Genomic DNA, 13,766 nt, shown 5'->3' with positions numbered 1-13,766 from the left:
CCCCCTTTTCTCATTTTTCTCTCTTTTCATATACTAGACTATCTCTTTCGAGTCAGGTTATATGGTAAACAGTCTCTTTATTCCATAGAAAAGGGGTAATTAAGGTCAAAGTACATATAAATTCTACTCGAGGAGTTACATTGGATATGTTGTTGTTCCTATACTAAACCATCTTTGTTTTGATCATCCTCCTCAAGCTACAAAGAGATGAAATGTTGGTACCCTATGTCTGGTGTGACTAAAGAGGGTAGACACATCACGTGCATGGATATGCAATTTCTATTACAGGGTCACAAGTTAATAGCAATTTAAGTGGACTATCTTGCTGTATCCTTCCTTATGTTGGAGGTTGAATTTCGAGTACAATCAAAAACAGATAAGCGTGCTTTTTTGGATGAGCTCTACACGGTATGAATTTAAATTAGTCTAGCTTCAACGAGGATATCGGAACAAAACCAAAAATAGACAAACATGTAAAGTCCCACCAAGCCAGCTACGTATACCTTGGATCATATGGCCCATATAGCTAGCTCACATTGAAAACTAGAACCTTATATTCATAGGACATTTATGAGGAGTGTCCAGGCGGCTAAGAAAATTATCCGAAAATGCTTGCTTTAAAAAAAATAAAAAATTCACACCTATTTAAGAAAAAAAAAAAAAACAATTATATACTTATAAAATATCCAACATATGTGTATATTGTTTAATGATATGAATATGAAGTCCTAATATTAGTCTCCTCCAACGTCCCCTTACAGATCGAGGTAGAACATAAAATTTATGTACTTTTGAAATTATGAATTTAAAAATCAAATGTGTCGAAATATTATAGTAATTCATTGCAGATATAGTCATATATATGTTCATTGTTCCATGACAAAATAAAGTACCATGATTTCTGTTAAACTCTCATAGCTCAAAATCTGCATTCGCACTGGTCTCGTAATGCAACATTAGCCCGGTGTTCCTTTCATTCATTTTTATTTGTCCAGTATTTGATTTAATATCTCTTAAAATGTAATAAATAAAATGATAATTTTACTACCTCCCTCTTTTGATATAACAAATTCAATGTATTGACAATAGTTAATAATAATGGTAAATCAAGGAAGTGATAAATTGACTCTTGATTTTCTAAACTGAACAAATAAAAGTGAACATCTAGCTTTAGCATACTAAACAAGTAGTAATAGATAAGTTTGATAATGAATAAGATATATGCATGATTAGTTAGCAGCTGGTTTTAATTATTCTTATGTTTTAATTACGACCATGAAAGAACATAAAAATCCTAAATTTCATGTATAAAATAGCAAGAATTGTCAAACTTATAGGAGTAAGATTTATGAATAATGTGAGTTATATAAAAGGGATAATGTTTTTGAGGTCAAGCTTTGAAGGGGCATTCCACCACAAAATCTAGGCTGTATGTGCCCATCCATGTACAATAATTGAGTATATTACACCATCGATGAACAGCATTTGTCTCTTTCTCATTTTGTACCTTTCTATATGAAAGTTAGTTACATAAGAAAAAGTAGAACAAAGACAAATTTGATCAACTCTGAGAGGAGATTGGTGGGCCAAATATTATGGTAATACATACCTGTTAATAAGCCATAATTGGTCTACAATTTCTCATTCCTTTGACATTTCCCTCACTACAAGTTGCAGGATGTCCATAATTTCAACACACAATAATTAGGAACCAAGTAGTGTCAATTCCATTGCTCTACTTCTACTTCTCCTGCTTCTTACTGAAGCTATAATGGACACATGCATGTTTATGTGAATTCACTCACACGATAATTGTCTGTTGTTACTGCTGGGTTTTAAAAAAATAGGAGAAATAGCATAAACATACACCTAAACTTTCTATATTTATATAAATTCTCACCCTTACAAAGTAATTTCAAGAAACTCAACTAATTATGAGATGAGTGCCAACAAATAATATTATACAAGTTTTAGAAAATATATACATAAAAATACCCTAATTTTACGAAGAGACACTCGGGGTCAAGTGCCCCAATATTTACGCCTAAATTTGCCACAGCATACGTCATCGCTCCGCCTTGCCAAATCATGATTCTGATACCGGTTATTGTGCTAAAACACTCCAAAAATACCTTTAACAGAGTGTGATATAGCTCGCGTTGGGTCAAACCCGCATGATTTTCACCAAAAGGGCCTCATATGATTAAGGTGGGAACATCAGGAAGATGATATGTACTGATTTGGCTAGAGAATTGTTAAAGACATCGAGAGTACTGATACCAAAATCGAGTGGAATCTCTTGATAACTAAAAAAATTTTAATACCTACCATTATATACTGGTATTTCAACACTGTTTTTAAGTGTTTCTTCACAAACAATATTTAATCCTGAGTAAGAAACAATATCCCATTTGGCTGATTCCCTGAAATACAAGTCATCCAACTTCTTTCTACTTCTGGTTCAGTTGTACTCACATGCATTTTATCTTTAGATTGTAAGATAGGTTGTTTTAATAGACCGTGTGTAATATCTTGAAGTAAGCCCTGTTAATCACTCAGCAAAAAGTAATAGCATCTAGGACTACATTTTTTTACATGTCAATTGACCCATGCACTTGATAATACGTATTAAAACATTCAGGTGCATACCATTTGCAATTCTGGCATAACCATTAGCATCTGCTTGAGCAAGTGAAGGACTAACATTTCTCCCAACGTGCGTCAGGGAATCATTTTATATCAAAACTACCAAGCTGTTTCCATCAGGCAAGCCAATTTAAGAACACGAAACTGGCATCATCATCAAAAGGATATACTACAGAATCAACTACCCTGACCTCCTCGACTCCTTGTAGAGTGTATGCAGAGGCAGCTGGAAAGATTGATGAAGCTGAAACACCATAGCATGGGAATTCTCATCAAGAGAGCAACATGGCATATCCATAATCAACATAGCCGGTAAATGGTTCCGCTTGTGCCAACATGTTGAGCTACCATAGCGGTCAATCTATGTGCATTCTCCAGCTTCTTCATCTCTCAACCTTTGCCTCGGTTATTCTCACCCTCTACGGCTAAAGCTAGAATTCAAATTGGAACTTCAATTATTTCACTTGCTCTTACGTGTATATGCCTCCTACATATCCATGCAACTTGGCCACTGTCTCGGTATCTTACTCTCCATAATCCAAACTTTTCAGCAATATCTCTTCCACCAGAGCACCTTTGATCCCTCAAGAAATCAACAACCCATTGCTGTGCTGCTTTAAGATCTTGCTGGATGTCCCTTGATCCCCTATTTCTCTCCACACGTCCTGCTGCTGCAACCCCAACAACACCAGCAGCAGCAGCCCCAGCTGCACTATACGCAGCAGGAGATTCGAGTAGATGTGCAACTTCTCTACTCAAATCTGGTATCATTTCACCCATACCTGCTGCTAAATGAGCTCCAATCTTGAGAGCAAATGTCACCAATTTCATGAACTTCGTCATGTATGGAGCCAGGCATTTTACTGCCCTGTTATCAACCTGCATCACTTCACAACCTATCTGATCTTCAACCACATGCATTTCTCCCCGATACTCGCATAACATGTGCAATCGGAGAGCATTGAGTCCAGAAATCATGGTGGTGATCAATCTCCTCGAGTAGTTCTCTGTCCTTACAAAGTAGAACATGTTTGGCACTTTTCTTTCTTCAACTTGGACATTGTAGTTCACAAGATAGTTCACTTTGCGGTTTAGCTCGACAAGAAGCCTGTATTCGTAGTATCTGAGGCCTTGGATTTCTTGCTTTATATCCCTAAGCTCTTGCTGTATAATTGTAAGTCTCTGCAAGACTTCTTCAACACCCTTGGCTATTCCAGCAAATGTTGGCTCAATTTTTCCTTCAGTTTCTTCACTGGTAGTAGAAGCATTATTCTGTCCATCCTGATTGTTATCCAAAGGAATTTGGAGCTCCCCAGCAAGGTTGTGTAGATCATGGTACCTGCGCTGGAGCACTTCCCGAAAATCATCATCGGATAAGAGATCCCGAGCATAGTCAAAACCAGCTCCAATAATAGTCCTTCCAGAATCTGCTACCAAATCCCAAGTGTGCTGATAGTCATACATATTATCTGCAGACACAGAGAGCAATGCCTGCTTTAATAGCTGGAGAGGCAGAACCTGGTTTCTCCTGTACCTCGGTGGTATTAGATTTCTTACACATTCTGGTCGAATAATGTTTTCAGTCAGTGTGACCCCATGGCAAAGGCTCTGGATTGCCGGTATTATAAGCTGCTGGAATAGCCTTAGAGTTTCTGTCAGGTGCTTTGTGGAACAGGCAAGCACATCAACATAATAGCCTAATTGACCCCCAAGTTCTACACGGACATAGATGCCATTGATGCTCAATGCAATGACGTACTTTTCAAGGCTGTAAGTGGCTCCATATTGATTCTTCAACCCCATTACTTTGTTATGCAAGTGTACCTAAATAAACATAGTGAATTATATTCTTATCCGAGATGATGAAATGAATAAAAACAGAAGGGCTGCTATTTCATTTCCACAGTCATGTGATTCTGGAAATAGAGAACAGCGTGTAAAAAAGATGAGAGGTCTTGCCTGTAAGCGGGGAAAGAATCCCGGTGTTAGAAACATGTGGCTTGAGTCATCACAGTGGAGGTGCCTTCCTGCATAAATGCATTCACTTGAGTTTATCTGCCACTTCGGCAGTTTCCCCCTACCTTCTTCAAGAAAGTTGGGTATCAACATAAGAGAATTGGTATCCGAAGGATCTTGTTCATAGCATAATTCAAGTTTCAGCATCATTCTCACAAGATCACTTGCATCCAAGTTTTCGAAAAGTTTTGAGCCCATCCCTGGAATCTGGCTATCAAGACTAGTTTTAAGAACTTTCTCCAGGTCTTTTCTACTTATGAATCCATCTCCTGCTGAAGTCTGCTTTTTGACATCTAATCTCAAAATCTGACCAAGTACTTCACCACAAAACCATTCACAATCTAGGATTAGGAAACCAAGTTCATCAAAATAGATCACCTCGCCAATGTGATGAAGGCATGTAGCAACAGCCCTTCTTCTCGTTTCCACCTTCTCTTTATTATCGAGTCTAGAACGAACCCTGAGCAATGGAACCTTGACTTGGCATAGATCACCAAACTCCTTCCACCTTATTGCTGGCTTATTATGGTTTTCCAATCTCCAGTCTGACAGTATTTGCATCAGGTCATTGCAAAGCTCATAGACTCTAGGAACCCTTTGAAGAACCGTCTTGCTTGTCTTTTGGAGGTGATGGGCAACTTTACTTACTGATGCAGAAGCTCTTGCATCAACTGGGAATACAGTTGGGTAAAATTCAACAAAGCCTTGGAATTTATCTCGTAGCCTTTGGATTGAGTCTACAATAAGCTGTAGGTTCTGCGACTGTTGATTGATTTTGTCATAGTGTGTGAGCACCAGAGTCACATTTGGCAGCATGCACTGCTGAAGAGCTCTTCTTGAATTGGAAACAATGAACCTCAACCAGTACTGCAGATCTTCTTCAACTTCATCTGGTGTTTTCTGTTCCCGGTTATTTGGTTTCCTAAACAAACTGGAGATGATGAGGAAGATGGAGGCACTTCCATGTCCCGGAAACATTAGATCATGGAGTGCATAAAATTCTTGCTGCCCTGCAAGATTCCAAATTGAGATCTTTGTATCTTCATCTTTGAAAGTTTTTATCTTCATGCCTGTAGGTCTAACAGTTTGCTCAATTGGGTTTACAAGAGTTCTCACTTGATCAATATAGGGCAATTTTGGAGAAGAAAAGTGATGATATATAGAATTGCTTATGGTAGTTTTTCCTGCAATACCCAATAAATAAATAAATAAATCAATGTAGCCAACCAGTGATACAGCCAAACTAACATTGTTTTAGTAGCTCACCAGCATATTCTTGCCCACAGAGGAAGACCCTACAGCTCTTTGGCACTGTCATTGGCAAGTCTTTGAGCAAATCAATCTCTGGTTCAGCCTTGTCGTTCTGACCCAATCTCTGATATATCGCTTCTGTTTTCCCTGCATTGTGCAATGGAGTTCTTGAAAGATCAATGTCTTCAATCCAAGGATTTACCTGTAAAATATCCATGATAGTTTGCAGGACGGCTTCACCAACCACCCCTTTACAACCTTGAAACGATATGCATCTTAATGAAGCATTCTTCTCCAAACTCCTAAAGATTCTGACTATATCATCTGTTTTTAAACTCTCATCATTATATATTCCGAAGCTGGTGAGGCTTTCGTTACTTGTCAACATCTGTAGGATTGCTGCAAGCCCATCCCTACCAATTTTGTTTCTTTTTCCTCCAAAAGTAAGTGATTTGAGAGTAGTATTTGCTTGATATTGCAGCGCAGAAAACCGGCTCAAAGGGCAAACTAAATGTTCTACACCCACACCTCCGAACCAATTTCCTTTAAGATACAGATTCTGCAAGCTATGGTTCTTGAAAAGCCCAGCTGCAACATAAACAACTCCTTTGTCTTTCAAGCAAGTGTTTGACAAATTTGCCTCTTTGAGAGTCCTGTTCTGTTCCAAAACCCATCGGAATTCCTTTGCCCAACGGGACTTCAACCGGACTCCTGTCAGATCGAGTGTCTTCACAGTTGAATTCATCCCTAAAGCACAAACAACTCTACAAGCACCTGAGACAGTAAGGCGATATATCCTAAGGGTGCTGTTTTCTGGTACAAATTCAACCACCTTTGAAGTCTTCTCATTGTTCTCTCCATTCCAAATGTGCACTTCCATTGATCTGTTCCTAGCAAGAACTGCTGAAATCAAAGGCGTGGCAGTAATAGACTTGGAATCGAAAATGGTGAGTAGCTTCAATGTTGAGTTAACTTCAATCATTTTGGACAGCTCCTCTGCACCCTTTGAGCCAATGGAGTCTTCCCATATCTGCAATTCTTCTAAGCTTCCATTCACCTTAAGTGCTGAAGCAAGAAGAGAAGCTCCAACTGGACCAATATTTGATTCCGACAGCATAATTTCCTTGATTACTCCATTCTTCTTTAGAATTTCCGACAGCTCAGACAAGCAGTCTACAGAAAACTTGTTTCTCTTAAACAATAATTGCTTAAGGCTGGAGCTACTTTCAAGCAAAACTCCAAGATTTCTCACTTGCTGCAACTCCCATTCAACCTGGTGGAACTCCAAGTCTCTCAAGGAAGCTTGAGTACTTATTGATGTTTTCAAGAGCACAAGGAGGTCAGAGAAATGCGAAAGACTCCCCTTTGATATGTTTATGTTAATGGAGTTTTCCGTTTCTTGATGACAACATGTTGTTGGCTGAGAAAGATAGAAGGAGATACTATGCAGGTCGAGACTCGAGGACTTGATCACTTGATATCCCCATTGAAGATCTCTTAGTTTCTGGCTTGCTTCCATTTTCTTCAACTGAGAAACCATTTGAAATTCCGTTAGTTTCTAATGTGCAGCCATTATAGGAGCAGGCAATTCACAACCTTTAGTACAAAAGTAAAAGCCTAAGATATCAACAAGAATTTAAATCTTTTTTTTTTTTTTTGATAACCGTGGCGTCCATGCCAGCTTGCGCGCACCTCAACTAAATTCACGGGATACCTGCCACCTCCCACCAGCAACAGGTATCAGGTAACTCTGTCTATCAAGGCTAGAACAGATGGGAAGAAAACACCTAGTGTTTGTCTCTGCTGGTGCATTTAAATCTTCTTTCTGAAAACAGTTTGTTTATTTTTTATGACAACTTGAACTCAAAAGACAGCATAGCATACTGCTTTTACACTTTTAGTAGCTGCAATAACATGCGCCATTACATTCTTTATTTGCTTCATACATTCAATATTCTAAACTTAATATTCAATATCCTTGTAAACACAATTCCCACGTGAAAACACATACAATAGTATTTATGATAAATATTTACTCCCTTCATCTCAATTTGTTTATTTTACTGTTCTTTTTAATCGGTTACACCAAGAATATGTATCAATTTCTTCTTTTTACAATTCTTTCATTCTAACTATCCACGCGACATAGTTAAAAACTACAAGATCAAAATACATTTTGATACATTATAGTACGAATTTTTAGTCTAAGATTACATGATTCAAAAAGTTTTTTTCATATTCTTAAACTTTATCCCAACTGCCAAGTCAAAATCAGATAAACAAATTAAAGCCCGAAAGTATATAGGTTCTAATAAGTTGTTTAAAGTTGCATTTCACAAAATTAAAGTGGAATATATATATATACTCCCTCCCTTTAAAGAGAGGGAGTAGTATTTACAAACCTGATTTGAACTGGAAGAACAACCGTCGGATAATGAATCACCAGGAACTGGAAATTGTTGGCATTCCTCCATCCCCGGAACATTACTCGACTCCTGATCAAAATTAAGACCCTTACAGTTTAAGCTTTGTTCCTTTAAATACCAGATTTGACATTTAAAGTCCTTTCAAGTGTTAAAACTTTTTGTTCAAAGCACAAATGCCGTTAATTAAAGAGTGTCCAGCACCATTATTAAGTCTGTTTTGACTGCAATTGCAAAAGACTCACCGGAAAAAATGTCGGATTCTCCATTGAAAGTGGGTCTCTGGAATTGTCAAGGCTGGAATTTGGGTCCTGATTCAATGGCTTCTTCAAGCTCAGTTGGATTCTGCTACAAAAAGTGCCAAGTAATTTCATGCTACCTTTAAATGCAACTCACTGAAAACTGTCTTTGGTTAAAATGGAAGATATAATACAATGCATATTGCGATAGTAATTGAGCCAGAAATGGAGGAAAAGTAGTGGCTTAATGACTATGTTACATACGTAAATAGCATTTTACTTGACAATCACACCTATCTATAACAGTAATCCACACTAATTACATTTCATTATGCTATTAAAAATTAATATTTTCTTTGAATTGATATTTGGTTGTTACATTACGTTATAATTTTTTTTTTTTTTTTAATAATATAACAAATATGGAGACAAACAAACGATATTGTTATACGAACGTTAACATGTACTATATCTGATATCGATAGTGGGAAAGGGAAAGATTTAGCTTTTGACAAATTTATAATTGGGAGACGTAATATCAGTTGCTTTTTTGACTTTCCTTTCGGCGATTTAATTAAGACAGTTAAAGAATATTATTTACTTGTACCCTTTAAAGAAGCCAGGTATTTCTATTTCTTCAAGAATTTTCATATTCCTCCTGTTTGGTGCTACTGGGGAGGGATTTTGTAAACTATAATTCACCCATTATTAATGTTAACAAAATGTACGGCCCAATAAGAAAGACCAACTGACCAAGTCCGATAACAACAAAAATCAAGACAAAATAAAATTAAAAATGTTATAAAATAATAAAGAATAAGAAGAAGAGTAGAGAGAATAGAGATAGTGATTCTAATTTCTTTTCTTTAGGGGTGATTTATAATGAAGTAAACGTTTCTATTTATAGAAAAATTTGCCCCTAGTTTCACACTAAAGACAAATACATAAAATAGATCTTGATCTTGATAGACATTAACTATAATTGATATATATCATAATACTCTCCCTTGAATGTCTAGATAAATAATGTGTCTCCTTAAAACCTTACTAGAAAAAACCCAGTAGGAAAAAAATCTAGTGAAGGAAAAAGAGTACACATTTCTAACAATACACATATCGGCTGCCTCATTAAAAACCTTACAAGGAAAACCTAGTGGGACAAAACCTCGTAAGGAAAAAAGAGTACAACGCGTATTAACTCCCCCTAATGAGAACATTCTTGAACCTTTGCATCCCGATCTTGTGCATCATCTTCTTAAAAGTTGTAATTGGAGAAGACTTGGTGAATAAAGCCACGTTTTCACTTAAACGAATTTGTTGCACGTTGATATCACTATTCTTTTGTAGCTCATGTATGTAGAAAAACTTTGATGAAGTGTGTTTCGCTCTATCTCCTTTTATAAATCCTCCATTAAGATGTGCTATGCATGATGCTTTATCTCCGAATAAAATTGTGGCTAGATTGTTATATTTCACACCATATTTTTCTCGAATGAGATGTATCATGGACCTCAACCATACACATTCTCGGCTTGCTTCATGAATAGCTATTATCTCAGCATGCTTCGATGAAGTGGCTACGATAGATTGCTTTGTATATCTCCAAGATATTGCAGTACCACCACATATAAACACATAGCCTATTTGAGACCGAGCCTTATGTAGGTCAGATAAGTACCCAAAATCAGCATGACCAATAATATCGGGACTGCAAACTTGCTAACAAATTAACTAAAAAAAAAGGCTATATCAGGCCTTTTAGTGTTTGCAAGATACATTAGTCCATCAATTGCACTAAGATATGGTACTTCATAACCATGGAGTTCCTCATTCTTTTCTTGAGGTTGGAATGGATCCTTATTCAATTTTTGCATGTTTCTCATTTAAGCAAATACTCTATTGCTTTGGAAAACTCTCCAAGAGTTTCAATGATACTTAGATCATCAAATTATATCTTATGAAGATAATAAAAAGTTTTCCAGAAACTTTATATTCTTCAGGCATTTTGAATTTTTTAGGGATTTTAATATGGATGTTTGTCAAGTAACAATATCCAATATGTCAAGTGTGACATCTTCAAGTATCTGGACTGCAAATCAAATAAGTTTTATGCTTACCAAAATGCTTCCTTTCAGGTCACTTGACAAATATTTCTATGTCAGCATGCTTAAATTAACGTAGAATTCAGATCCTCATAATCTTTTACAATATTGCGCCAATATTGTATCAAAGATATCGTCGACGATTTCTTATTTTGTATCGGTTCACAATGCGACATAACATTTTGAGTTCTCACCACTTCATTATTTTCAGGTACCTAAACCTATCATAAGGTTTCATGAAGTGTTATGTTGTAGTCTCTTCAAGTGCACATTGCCTTCTTATCATAATTATTTGCTCCTTGTCCTTTTCAAGAATTATTTCATTTGGAATCGATTGGTTTATCATGCTTCACGCATGCATAGACTTTATCCTTTAAGGACACAAAATAGGAGCACTTGCAGCTAAATATGAGATGCTTTCGACATTTGACTTGAGTTATCTGTTGAATGAGGATCTGATGATAATTTCTAACATATTTCATAGCTGTTTATAATCTCCCCCTTATGTTAGGAAAACTAACATACATCCTCTATCTTCTTTGAGGAATCCATCTTTGTGCATCATGGTATATTTATTAATCGTATACCGCACATCAAAACTATTAGATGGAGTAGTTGGTTCCTGACCTTGAACCAATTGAGAGGGAAGAAATAATCATAATATATTGGTAATGGTTCAACTATACAAGTGCTATTGTATGAAATATATCATATTTCATACCAATACATGAAACTTTGTTCTCATTAGTAATGGTTCAACTATTTATGGAAGGTATTCAATGCTAAACCATCATTATCAAGATGAATTATCTTAATTACACAATCTAAAAATTATGTTCAATTTATATTGAACAAGTAACTTTATGAATGTCAAACGTAGGTTGACCATGAATGTACATGTGATCATCTTATTGATTCATCTTTTCAACATATCACATGATCGGTGAACGGGCTCTTATTCACCTTTTATTCTTTTCAGATTTTGAGGGATCCAATCCCCAAATTAGTTGGTCCAACCAACTTATCATGAGAACAAGCAACATTAAAGTTCATGAAGAATTTTCTAATTCTTCAATATATGTTCAATACTCAGTATGCACATCTTCGGCATATCGCAATCGTTCATGTCAACTTATGAACTTTTAATCTAGTAAACTCCAAGTTTATCATGATATGTGTTTTTGCTTTAGTAAATTTCATATTTACCATTATATGAATAAATTTCAGATTTACTACTTTAGAAGTAGATTTTAAAATTATTCAACCTCTTTCGGAGGTGAGTTGTGATATAATCACAATCAAGTGCATGTTTGCATTAATAAGTTTCTCATTCCCCAGGAATGGAATATAATCATGCCTTAAGCCTATCAAATTATGATAGCTTATAACCTCTTTCAAAATTTTGTTACTTCAGAAGCAAATCGAGGAATACATATGATGTAGAGAATTTTTCTCAAGTAAATCTTATAATCATATAAACGTGTGAAAATATCATCACTTTTGATGATCATTATCATATTGTCCCTCCACACGTATATTCGTGCATTCAATCACTTGTCTTCTTTTAGACATATTATGCACTGCTACCACATACACCTCAAGAATGAAGTAAGTTGTCATATTTCAGACTTATCATATATTGTTACCACATTCACTTCATGGAATAGAGCATATTCAATGGGTCGAATTTCATAACTTTTCATTAAACACCCATTATTTTGCCTTAGCTATCATAATATCATCAATATGGTGTATTGAGATTCAAACTCAACATCTTATCCATATAAAAGCGTCTTAGGCATGAATCGATGGGACTTGAGCCCAACATATTATCATCCCTTTTGATAATATTGTTCTTGAGGAATAAATTTAAAATATAAATGGTTCCAAACCAATTATTTTTCGTCAAATCCAATAATAATTATATTAGTAGTAGCAAAAGAAAGATAACATAAAGAATTACTAACCTTGAAATCCTTCAGATTTATAATCTCACCTTGTTTGGCAGATTCTCGTACTGATGACGTATTATAAAACAATAAAGAACAAGAAGAAGACTAGAGAGAATAGAGAGAGTGATTCTTATTAAGACTAGAGAGAATAGAGAGAGTGATTCTTATTTCTTCTCTTTAGGGATGATTTACAATGAAGGAAGCCCTTTTATTTATAGGGGAATTTGCCCCTAGTTTCATACTAAAGACAAATACATCAAATCCTGATAGACATCAAATAGATTTTGATAGACATTCACTATAATTGATATATATCATAACAAAAAATAAATAGTTAAACTAAAGCTAAACACTAAAAAAAGAAATAGAAAGAGCAGTTGTAGCTTAGCTTCTGGAATCTGGAAGAAATGGCCATTGAAAGACTCTCGCTCTCTTAAGCTCCTAATTTTAGAAGGCCAACTATTTTTAAACAAGGTACACTTTTCAGCCTTACTTTAAATTTTTCTTTTTTACTCTCTTAAGCCCCTAATTTCAGCCTTGCTTTCATTGTAGCTTATTATTTGTTAGTTGTTAATTTTTTTTTAATTTAAATAGGTTGAAATTGTGAAGTTAGTTCAAGATGATTACGAAATTTTTCAAGCCTAAAATCACTCTAGATTCTCCTTTAGTAAGTTCTCCTTCACATACTGAAATTTCTGATAATGTCAATCCTTCTCAACCATCAGATAAAGATAAAAATTGAATTTGGGTTTTCTTGAATCCGATCCTTCTAAAAGAAAACAAATTTTTGAATATAATCCTAATCAACATGATAGAGTAAGGAGATATTACATTTAAAAAGGGCCCTGCAGACCTGGTGAGCATTTTATTTTTCCAATAACAGATTTTGGTGGAAAATCGCGTTATTTTAATCCCAACTGGTTTGATACTTCATATTCGGGATGGATAGAATATAATATTGAAAAAGATGCAGCTTTTTGCTTATGTTGTTACTTGTTTAAAAATGGGATTGGTGGATATGGAAAAAGAGCCGGTGATTTTTTTACAATAGATGGCTTCAGAAGTTGAAATAAAGGGATAGAATGACTTAATAAGCATGTGGGTGAAGTAAATAGTTTTCACAATCGGTGTTTCAAG

At 35.6% G+C, this 13,766-nt stretch overlaps 1 protein-coding gene across 1 annotated transcript; it reads right to left on the bottom strand.

Moving 5' to 3' along the window:
- Positions 1–2,525: 2,525 nt before the first annotated feature.
- LOC107862542 (protein TORNADO 1) lies at positions 2,526–9,119 on the bottom strand. Its single transcript, XM_016708155.2, has 5 exons — positions 8,582–9,119; positions 8,316–8,408; positions 5,929–7,441; positions 4,606–5,846; positions 2,526–4,470 (listed from the first exon to the last, which is right to left on the bottom strand). Exons 1-5 carry the CDS (start codon positions 8,708–8,710, stop codon positions 3,085–3,087), a joined length of 4,362 nt encoding a protein of 1,453 aa, XP_016563641.2. The 5' UTR covers positions 8,711–9,119; the 3' UTR covers positions 2,526–3,084.
- Between the last annotated feature and the right edge of the window lie 4,647 nt (positions 9,120–13,766).

Source organism: Capsicum annuum, chromosome 3 (assembly GCF_002878395.1).
Source record: "Capsicum annuum cultivar UCD-10X-F1 chromosome 3, UCD10Xv1.1, whole genome shotgun sequence".
Classification (NCBI taxonomy): Eukaryota; Viridiplantae; Streptophyta; class Magnoliopsida; order Solanales; family Solanaceae; genus Capsicum; species Capsicum annuum.
The sequence above is the reverse complement of the archived record's forward strand: the minus strand, read 5'-3'. Positions and strand labels throughout refer to the sequence as shown.

What these genes read in the sequence shown, in the direction of transcription:
- LOC107862542 (XM_016708155.2), bottom strand. Translation starts at nt 8,710, where the DNA reads ATGAAATTACTTGGCACTTTTTGTAGCAGAATCCAACTGAGCTTGAAG. An exon ending in AGAATCCGACATTTTTTCCG is followed by an intron (nt 8,409 to 8,581) that starts GTGAGTCTTTTG and finishes AATTTTGATCAG; the next exon opens with GAGTCGAGTAATGTTCCGGG. An exon ending in GTTCTTCCAGTTCAAATCAG is followed by an intron (nt 7,442 to 8,315) that starts GTTTGTAAATAC and finishes ATGGTTTCTCAG; the next exon opens with TTGAAGAAAATGGAAGCAAG.